General features: G+C 42.3%; 1 protein-coding gene across 1 annotated transcript in view; it reads left to right on the top strand.

Annotated features, from left to right (window-relative positions):
- CCDC85C (coiled-coil domain containing 85C) overlaps positions 1 to 11,221 on the top strand; it is a 113,247-nt gene that overhangs the window by 76,534 nt on the left and 25,492 nt on the right. The window contains exon 4 of the mRNA XM_010133606.1: positions 10,189 to 10,293. Within this exon, the coding sequence (XP_010131908.1) occupies positions 10,189 to 10,293 (105 nt within the window). The remainder of the gene's footprint in view (positions 1 to 10,188; positions 10,294 to 11,221) is intronic.

Below are 11,221 nucleotides of genomic sequence, written 5' to 3'. Positions count from 1 at the left end.
GTTCAGCAGAGAGCTTTGAGAGAGAGCTCCTCCAGAAGAGAGGGACTTGAGTGTCCATCCTGCCCCGAGTGCTGTTCAGAAGAGAGAGGCAGCCAGCAGAACCCTCAGCCAGCTTGGTCCCAGCATTGGTTAAAGCCTGCAAGGGACCTTTTCTGATTTGTAAGGAGGGGATTCAGGTCTTTACCTTCCTCATTCCCAGCTCCCTCATTTTATGGGATGTGGGGAACGCCTTGAAGGCAGTCCCAGCTTGGCTGATCTTTTGGAAGGAGGTGCTGTGGTTCTCTTCGGCTTTGTTGTCTGGAGTGCAGTTGACGGAAGAAAATGAAAGTTGACTCCAGGGGATGGTCCAGTGAGTTTATTCATGTGCTCTAATACTACATCCACATCTGCACCTACTTGTCTGGTGAATCTGGGGCAGCATTCCATAGCTTCTCCATTGACATCCCTAATTAAGAGACTGATTTTCGTGTTAATGAGCCAGGGATGGGCTCCATTAACCTGAAACTCCTAAACTCATTGCATACAAGCCACAGATGGGATGTGGGCCACACTGAATGTCAATGGCTATAGCTCCATTTGGCTTTGTTAACTATGGAGTTGCATTTCTATTTGGGTTATAGGCTGTGATGCTTGAATCTCAGCTCTGCCAACCCATATTCTTTCTTGAGCAAAGCCTGCCAGTTGTGTGATTATAATTATATACTGCAATTTGGTTTGAGCTGATTATTTGAGTCTCACATGAGTTATGGGGTTGATCTTTCTCTGCTGATCTAAAACAAGAGGGAGAAAATACAGACACTCCTGAATATTAACAGTGTACTACAGTTCCCTACCTCAGTTACTACAGAAAATGGAGAGGTTTGAAACTTGCACTGCTCTTATTACCTCTACCCCACTGAGATACTGATAAAAATATTTTTCCAAGGGTGGTTTTACATGGCAAAATCTGCTAAGCCTCTTAGTGACTGTCTCCTGCTATTTATTAAGCCTTTCCCAAAGCGTTAACTCCCCTGACAACAGAGAATTTGAGTTGTCACCATTGCTACCAGATGAAATGTGCTGCTTTGCCCCTCCAGCTCGTATGGAAGCAGCTCATGCTATGAGGGGAAACTCAGAGCATAGGCCGAAGTGGGAATGCTTATTCCTGCGTTGTGTTTGTGCATGGCTGAGATCCAGCCATGGCACAACATCCAAATGCATCTTTAAAGCTGCACCTCATTCTCTTGGTCATACCATTTCCAGTTCCACATGAACAACTGAACGAGACTACTGATGAAACTGGCTGAGGTTATGCTTGTGACCTGCTGGCTGGATACTGAGGAGGGAATTGGGAGAGTAGGTGTCTTGGCAAACCACCGTTCTCTAAAACCTTTGTCACCCATCTAAGGAATGATCCCCGAATATGCTGTGTACAGCAGGGATATGAACCGGTGTAAGGGAATCTAATCTCTCCTGTTACAGAAAGCTCATATTATTACATGACATGGAAGATGTTAAATAGTTTTAATCTCATCCCTTATTTTTTTCTTATTTGCAGAGTTCTTTAAAAATCAAATGCGTTGATTTTTTTATTTCACTCTCGTGTGTAATTTCCAGCTTGCCTGATAAATGCTGTTGAAGTTAATAGGACTCTTCACATATACTTCAAGTCAGATCTGTGCTTTGCTGAGCTTATTTTTGCTTGAATATGTCTTGTAGCGATAACTGCAATTACTGAACCTTAATTCAATTATCTGCTAGCTTCACATAGTAAAATGGCCCATCCCTCAACTTCCTGGCGCATGAGACCCTAAAACACGAATTAATGAGATAAGGAGGAAACCTTTGTGCAAGGTTGTGTGGTAGGAGATGTTTGTTGGGGCATGAGGCCGCCTGAAAGGGCCACTCGTGTGGTGCCGAGGTCACAAGAAACTGGGGCTATTGCCCTGATGCCTGTGTGAGAGCTGTGCCTGTGTGAGGCAGCTCCTTTGTGACCTCTCCTTCATGTTGTTTGGGATGTGTTTCTGCCTTACTTTACCTCACCAAAATATCACTGCTCTGCTGGACTTGCTAACAATATCTTGGGCCGGGTTGTTCTTACAGAGCGGTGTGTTCTGACAGTGGCATTGAACTCTGTGGGTGCGGTAAAATACCTGTTGTTGTGAAAAAGAGTAAGATGATCAAGCTTTGTGAAGTGCTTGTGGGGTCACTATGCTCTAAATTGTGGTAGTAAGATGTTAATTTTTGTGCAGATAATAATGGGTTCTGCAAGACTTCATTCATTAGTATGGGAAAAGGGGTTGAAGTTCAAATAATAATATTCTTATCAAGTGCTGGATGTCAGACCAGCGTATTTTGGTTATCTGTGGTAGAGATAGACTATTTTTCCATGACGATAAAAAAACTTCTTTCTGTTAAGTTTCCAAATGTGTATGTTCTTCCGTTTGCTTCTAGCTGGCTGACTGCGGCAGCTTGCCACGGAATTTCTGTAAGGTAGAGCGAGCTAATGCATCCACAAACAGTTTCTTGAATCTGGGGGCTGCTGCTGGTTCTTTGGGGCTCTGATTGCAGGTTCTTTCACATGCTAATGTTGGCAATTTCCATTTTTTAATCATCTGATTGTATTAAATATGCCCCTAATTATTTATTTCCCTCCTGTACTCATGCAAAAGACATTGGTTAGTAATATCTGAGTTTTGATCAAGTTCAAATCAAAGCCATTTACCTACTTGAAAAGAAGTTGGTACTTTTAGCTACATTGCTGCAGGAAATAACAGGAAGAGATTTTGAGCTAAATCTTTCATTTAATTACCCAGTTGCAAACAATGGGTTGTTGAGTGTCAAAATTGAGGCAATTTCAATTACTGGAAAAATTACAGTTAAGAAAGTTGTTGCTGGTAGGTTTAAGAATTTATATTACAGTGACAGGCAAGTAGTTCAGGTAATGGGCAGTACGAGAGTCCGTAAAGGTGAGGCAGCCTGACCCAGAGGACTGAAATAAAACATTCCTTCTTTCTCTCCTCACAAATATATATATGATTAAATCACAGAATCATCTGGTCGGAAGAGACCTATAAGATCATCTGTGAGAAACAGTATCGAAGGCCTTACTGAAGTCCAGGTAAACAACAGCCACAGCTCTTCCCTCATCTGCTAAGCAGGTCACCTTGTCAGAGAAAGGAGGTCAATTTGGTCAAACAGGACCTGCCTTTCATAAACCCATGCTGACCGGGCCTGATCACCTGGCTGTCCTGTACGTGCCATGTGATGGCACTCCAGATGATCTGCTCCATGACTTTCCCTGGCACTGAGGTCAGACTGACAGCTCTGTAGTTCCCTGGATCCACCTTCTGGCCCTTCCTGTAGATGACATTACATTTGCCAACCTCCAGTCAGTTGGTGCCTCCCCGTTAGCCAGGACTGCTGGTAAATCATGCAAAGTGGCTTGGTCAGCACTTCCGCCAGCTCCCTCAGAATTCCTGGATAGATCCCATCTGGCCCCATCAACTTGTGCGCATCTAGGCAGCGTGGCAGTTCATTTACAGTTTCCTCTTGGATTGTGGGGGCTTGATTCTGCTCTCCGTCCCTGCCTTCTGGTTCAAGAGGCTGAGCTCTCAGTGAGTTGATCTTACCATTAAACACTGAGGCAAAGGCAGTATTCATTATCTCAGGAGTTTCCTCATCCTGGATCACTACGTTTCCCTCCACATCCAGCAAAGGACAGAGACTCTCCTTAGCTCTCCTTTTGCTGTTGATGTGTTTATGGAAACATTTTTTGTTGTCTCTTATGGCAGTGGCCAGACTAAGCTCAAGCTGCGCTTTAGCCTTACTAATCTTCTCCCTGCACAGCCTCGCAAGTCACCTGTCTCTTCTTCCACAGGCTATAGACTTCTTTCTGAGCTCCAGTCAGAGCTCTCTATTCAGCCAGGCTGTCTTTCACCTTGCCAGCTCGTCTTACAGCTCATCGGAATGGTGGCTGAGTCCTCAGCAGAGTTTTCTGTATAACATCCAATATTTATGGGGTAAAACTAGAATATGAAGGAATAATGACATTTTTTTCATATAGACTTTTTTTTCATATGGAGAATTACCCAAATCATAAGCCCAAATCCTTATGGGCTTACATGGTCAGAGTGGGACCCTTTTCCCTCCTGTTAAGGACCATGTTCACCCTTATATTTAAATGACAGCTAAAGGAAATGCTGTGCCTTGTATAAGGGTGGAGCAGCCATTAAGAAGATGGAAATTTCTTGTGTCTTTGAGGGCTGTGTGATGATGTGGCATATTCGTTTGTCCAGAGAAAATCTTCTGAACAGGTGCCAGTAAAGGGCATCTTCTGCTGACAGTACTGAGTTCCTCACAGTACTCCTTTCCATCTACTTGCATTTCATGTTATGATACACAATTTCTTCTGAAGATATGTTGAATAGCAGATACAATATTAATGCATTTAAGTGGTGCGGTGTGTATTCTGCTGTCTCTTGAGCTTAGTGCCAGTGGGTCTGTGTTGTAGGAAAACGAAGCTGATGGTTATAAAACCTCTGAACTGACAGTCCTCTAGGGAAGTCTGCTGTTGATGACTCCAAATGCTTGATTCTCCTCTTCATCTGGAGACATTTTTCCATCCCTTTATGAAGGGCCTTCCCAGAGGTAAACAAAAAAGGGCTTTTTAGGACTCCTGGTCTTTGAATTGGTGCTTGGTTGGTTTTTTTAAATGGCATATGGACCAGGAGAGGAAGGTTTCATGATGCAGGAGGTTACAAATGAGTTACCAGGAGGTGAAGAAAGCAGCATCTCAGGTGCACAGACCTAGTCCTCAGTAGCCACCAGGGCCACCCCTCCTGGCTCCCACTGCACAGTAGAAGGATATAGGTCTCTTCACATCGCCAAGCCTCCGCGGGTGCCTTGGATACTCTCAGACATGAGATGCCTGTGTGTAGACACCCACATTGCTCCAGGGTGACCCCACAGCCCATAAGGAGAAGGGAAGCTGTGACCCTTTGTAAAGGCTTTAATAATTCTGCAGGGCACAGGGTCAAACTGATCATTTATGATTTTTTTTTTTTACCTCTGTTCAGCTGTCAGCTGATACAATTTATGTGAAAGGAGAAAATAGTGTTTTCAGTTAAAGGCTACTTATGTAACAAACCTGTTTTGAATGCTCATTCATGAATTACTGGAAGCTGACAGTGTCGCTTTTTAATTTTCCTCAGTCCCCTTAGCACATAATTCTAATTGAAATTGTTCTGGGTTTTTTGCTAAACTCTTTCATAAATGCTGAGAAATATGTGTCAAGTAAATTTGTGCCTTTCTGTATTTAATTTGTGTTAAAAGTGGTCCATTTGTTACATCAAAGTATTTCAGGATTAAATCCTTGTCTTCTTTTGCTTCCTTCCAGCAGAAGTAACACCGAAGGGTAACAGAAAAATGTAATTTGTCTAACTTGTCTGTAAGTTCTCAACACTTTATCTTCACAGTTGGTTCAACATAGCCACAGCACTGATCTGACTTTACTGGGCAGTAACGGAAAGAAAAATAAATGTTTCTTTGTAGTACTTTGACCTTAACATACTACAAACACCATTCATCTTCCTGTGTTATTTGTGTCGTTTTCAAATTGAATCACTCAGCACATCAGGTCAAAAAGTCAGAGGCCACCATTTCTTCGCCCTGCTAGCAGTATAGAAAGCTTTGATAGGAACAAGTGCTTGCTGATTTTTTAAGAAATGTAATTTTAGGCTTTGGTAATCATCAAGACTTTAATTTCTATCTAAAGTATTTTAAACTATAAATTATTTTCATAGAAAATACTTACCACTTTCAACCCATGTGAATAAGCAAATTGCTTCTGTTTTCTAGACAGCAGAAAAGTGGGGTTTGCAAATAATTTTTACTAAAAACCTGATTTGTTGCTCCTGTTCTCTTCTCACTGATATGAGCAGGCAAAACTCCCTTCCCTACCACGAGGGCTGTGTTTAGGTCCATTTCTTCCATAACAGGGCTGACAAAGATCTTGGGCTTTGGTCCAAGAACAGTATCTTCTGGGGTCACTTCAAGTTCTGCCTAGTTGAAAAATTCAGCAATAAATGTCATGTCGTTATTTCCAGGTAATGAAGAGTTATTATGTCTGAGGGACCACTGCAGAGCTGCCAGCATTGGTAGTATGTAGCAGAGGATTGTGCTGAAGGCGAAGGTATTGGGTCTGCAGGCTTGCTTGATCCAGTGCTCATCAGACATCACCATGTAGAGTGATGCTGAGTTAGACCTAGGGGAGGTCTTGCACTCCCGTACCGCTGTGAAATTCAGGAGATGCTTTCTTTTTCTCTATTTCCTTTTCTTTCTTTTTTTTTTTTAAAAAAAAACATTTGGATGAAACTAGTGTTTGAAAAAAGTTCACAGTAAAAGAGTAAGAGCTGCTCCAGAGTAGCCAACGGTCAGTTGTTGGCATTTGCTGGGGACGAGTGTATTGCAGGTTATGCAAGTTGTAAATTTGATCAGGTTAAGGAAAAACTGACTGAGTCTGCTCAGCTCTCTCTTGTTCTCCTTTTCTGTGTCCCTCCCTCTCTGTCTGCTTCTCAGCATAGAAAACATCCCCAAGAAAAGTTCAACTGAAGAAACACGCTCCTGTGGAATTGTAGTTCAGATGAAAATGATTTTGCTGATAAATTCCTTGAAACTCCAGAAATGTGAAGTGATTTTACCTGAAGGGTAATTTATTATAGACTTGTTGCCTATTAATTGAGATAATGTCCAGCAATGATGATGAACAGAGATGATCAGGGATTGTACTTTTAAAATGCCATTCTGACTAGAAAAGCAATTTGGGATCCACTTACATCTCAGTAATGAAAATTGGGTAAGGTAATAAGAGATTTCATTTTGTAGAGTGAATTGACAATGCAAATACCGGGATTTTTAATCTAGGTTTAAGTGGAGTAAAGGCTACTCATTCTGATGCATCATTAGTCATACTGCTTTTTAATGAGGGATTCACTTCCTTTTCCTGGTTAGCTCCAACGCTGATGGCAAAGCCCAGCGGCTGTGTGAATGTTGAGGGAGGCCTGATGAATGCGTGTCACTGCAATGTATTTAGTTAAAAAAGGAAGGAAAAGTAGCTTTCCTTCTGTGGTGAAGAAATACACATTTGCTTTTAGTGCAAGGAAAACAAATAGTGCAGAACTGTGATTGGTAGGTAGGCTGTTGTGAAAAACAGAGTAAGATACGTTTTGAAACAAATTCTAGGAAACATGGAAGGAAAATTGCATTGGGTAGAGTGCTTGTCAAAGGGACTGCCTTTACAGCTGGCAGCGCTCGGAGAAGGTGATTCTTTGGCCATCTCCAGCATGGATGAATTATAAATAATGGCAGGTAAAGATTCTTCTGGCCCTACCAAACGCATCCCATGCCCAAAACACCTCATTCCTTCTCTGGATAGCTCTCTGTTCAGTGGTTTGGTTTTTCTTTTAATATATCTTTTATTTCCCCCTTTCCCCCCCCCCTTTCTTTAATTAAGAGCTTGTTTTGATGTTCATTGAACTCAGTGGGAATCTTTCCATCAAATTGAATGCATTAGGTCAGATTCACAATCAGCAGTCACTGAAACAACCTAACAATAGTGTTGTCACACACAAATGCACTGTCTTAAATGGGATTTGCTTTAAAAAAGCAATAGAACTAATCCATTATAAACACTCGTTAGAGCAGATTTTTGACTGTATCTGTATATTTACCAACACCATTTCAACCAATTTAAACCAAATTGAAATTAATGCCCATTCTTGTTCCAGGCAGGAGCATAGGCCGGTTAAATGGAATCAGTTTAAACAAGTGTATTTTTAGCCACCGCAGTATGATATTGTGTGTTGACCAGACTTAGGTCTGGTTGCCTCATTTCCTTTGGTGAGTGAGGCATTTTGACTTTCTGTGAGGACAAGCTGTCATGTTATGAAAGATATACTACTTGTAATGTACGGACTCGGAGAACAAGTTTCTGTGAGGCAAACAAATGTCCACCAAACCTCTCTCTGTAATGCCTGTTTCTGTGCTGCTGGTGCCCCATTAGCACATGGCATCGTTTGTCTCAGTGTGGTTTACAAACTGCAGTCCAGGGCCTCTAAACGCTGGCGAGGCAACACGCATCCTTCTGGTGCAGAGGCTGCAAGTAGATCTCTGACCTCTGGGGTCTCCAGCACAAAGCTATAACCTCACATTTTCAGTCTGCTTTTTTATTCTGCTTTTCTCTTGCTCGTGCAAGTGCCTGTTTGCCACATGTCAAGGAAGGGTGCATGAGCTTCGGAGCTAACAAACTAAAGGAGTGGGTAGCAAAGTGTGCCGGGGACTCACCAGGAGGTTGCTGTCCCTCCATGCACATAACAATAGTGAGGCAGAGGTTGCACACAGCAGGGCAGTGGAAGCGTAACCAACCAGGGTAAAATCCTTTCGGGATGACCACTGAGAGACCCCTACACGTCACATGCCTGGGACAATGCCAGTAAACGAAGAATCTTATCATCATCTTCAGTTGTGACCTGCTAACCTTCCTTTGAAAGTTTATACCTCTGAGGCATGGTGGAGGAAACTCAGTTTTGCAGCTGTCACCTTTTAGCTTCAGATAGGAGTTACCTCCGTCAGATCTTTCTGTCTCTGATTCTTTATTGTGAAATGAGAAAGAATTATAAGCCACGATATTCTCTGATGCCACCTTGTAAATTCAAGGGAATCCCTGACATCCAATATGCTGAAGTCATTCCGTATCCCTTGACTCCTGATGTGGGGCACATCAGTTCCCAGCAGATTGGGTAATACAGGACTAGCATCCATTTCTCATTATAGCTTTCTTGAGAACTGCCCTTCTCCTCACAGCTTGTAAAGGGTGATAGGGTGAGTGCACTAGGATGGCTGTGAAAGACCTGGATCACGCACCCTAGATGCTTTAACCTAAGAAAATAACATTCTGAAATAAAACCAAAGCTGAACGTGTCCTAAAACTGGCCATGTCACTACAAGAAAATGTTTCTGACACTGATAGAAAATCACGTACCCACTCTGAACGCACCAGTTCTTCTCTGCTAAATGAGAGCGAACAATGGAAATGAATTTTCCATATTTCCAGAGATCTATGCATGGACACGGTCTGCAAAGTCTTGGTTGTGGTCAGGCCTTCAGGGTTACTGAACAGTTTTTATATCCAGTTGAGCAGATTTATGAGATTTCCTGTTAAATTTTATTGCACCAGTGGCTTTCTTTGCTTCTTTTGAAGTAGAAAACATCATTTCTGCAGAAAATGGAAGTCAGAAGTCTTAATGGAGCATAAAAATCTAAAAGGTTGTGATTTTATGGCTTTGAAATAGAGGACAGTGCACTGCTTGATACTCTTAAAAATATGAAAAGATAATCAGGATGTCTATCGGTAATAAAAAGATATAATCTCTCAGACCTTTGATTTTGGCTACTTGTATATTGGCTTTTTATGGGTGTACTTTTACAAATAAGGACTGTCCTGTTTCAGAATCATGGTGAGAGAGAATAATAATATGAGCCAGAAACTTTGTCCCATGGAGACTATCCAGTACTCTCTGCACCCAGTGCTGCTTCTCCCTTTGGGCTGGGTTTTTTTTTTTTTTTTTTGGTTTCTAGGATCATATAGACTAACTTTATTTATTTGACTTTGTTTAAGACCTGTGGGTGCATGCAAATTTATAACCAAATAAGAAACTGTTCCTGTCACACACATTTTGCAAGCTTAGGTGAATCACAGTAGCACTGTTTACAAACTCGCTTTGTCTTCCACTTGCAGGTGGTAGGACTAGCCTAAGCTGTTTTAAAAAGAAAAAAACTAGAAAATGTCTCCTGGTGGATTTCTTCTGCTGATTCTGATTTAATCGAAAGTCTTAAAAATATTTTTTCATTTGCATCTGAACAAATTATTTTAATGAACGTGTTCATTTAGGTAAAATAAAAATGCCTTCTTGCTATGTCACTTAATGGAGCACACCTTGAATGATTCACCTCCAGCTGCTTGCATGTGATTCCTCCAGATGCGGGCATGGAAAAAGCATTTTATTACAATGTTCACTGTCAGTGCCGTTGCAGAGAGAAGTAACGGGAACAGCTCACGGGACAGATGAAAAGCCAATACAGCAGGAGGGACACAGATTTCCTTCTTCTTGTTAACATCGACTGTTCTGTTTTCTGTTGTTGTCTTTGCAGCAGACCAGCACAGGGGACCTGAGGACTCTGAGGAAGGGGTTGTCCCCGTACCACTCTGAGTCACAGCTCTCGTCACTGCCGCAGTATCAAGATGCCCTGCAAAATGTAAGAGATTTTTCCTTTCCTATAGAGACAGAGCCGTGGTTTCCTAAAAACTGGGCATGGCTGGAGATGGGGGGGTGTGTGAAGTTTACGGGAGAGCTCTCACAGCTGAGAATTCACTCTAAAACTGGTGATGCAAAGTTCAGCTGAAATCTCTTGCTGTTGGGATGATGCAAAGCCCCTGGAAACATTGATCTTTACCTGAGTTTGGATTATTAACTTCCCAGCATAGGTTTTTCAGTGAACTGATGATCACTGTTGTGCATCTTTTAAAGCAAGGGTGAGCCTTGTTATACCTGCAGCTCCTTTTTTAGAAATGCCCTGTATGCCTGCTGTCAAAAAGCTGGTCATGGATGAGGTAAAAGATGGCTTGCGAGGAGTGTGGCAATGTGTGGTCGGGGTTCCTTTAGTGATTAAATTGTTGAGTTTTTCTGTATCATGAATGAGGTTTATGCTTCCTAAGATTTGTCTGCATTGCTTCTTCTCAAACAACAGAATAATCTTGATTAAAGTCTCTTGTGAAAGATGGATACCATGCTGCTGTGCCAGGGCTCCTCCTGCACTGCTGTGCCAGGCATGGCTGAGGAGGCCAAGCCCTGCCAGGTGTTTGCCTGGCTGCCTCGGACACTACATTTGCTTGGTGACATAGTTTTCCAGGTTGCAGGAAAAGCATAGGTGCCGTCCAGGAAGTGTTGTGAATGTGAGCAAAAGACTGATGGCAGCCCCACATCTTCTGCTCCATGTCCAAAATACTGGTCAGGTACTGCAGGACCAAATGTAGGTTGGCTGTCTGCTTGGTTAAAAGTCATTCTGTAGATTTATTGTGCCTCTTATTGCTGTGAAAAAGGGGGTAATAGTAATTTGAGAAAGTTTCCATGGATGGAACTCCAGGGTGAAAGCAGAGCTCCTTTCTATCACTGCTGAACTGCAG

This window comes from Buceros rhinoceros, unplaced genomic scaffold, assembly GCF_000710305.1.
Source record: "Buceros rhinoceros silvestris isolate BGI_N320 unplaced genomic scaffold, ASM71030v1 scaffold663, whole genome shotgun sequence".
Lineage (NCBI taxonomy): Eukaryota > Metazoa > Chordata > Aves > Bucerotiformes > Bucerotidae > Buceros > Buceros rhinoceros.
This window is presented reverse-complemented; position numbering and strand designations above follow the sequence as displayed.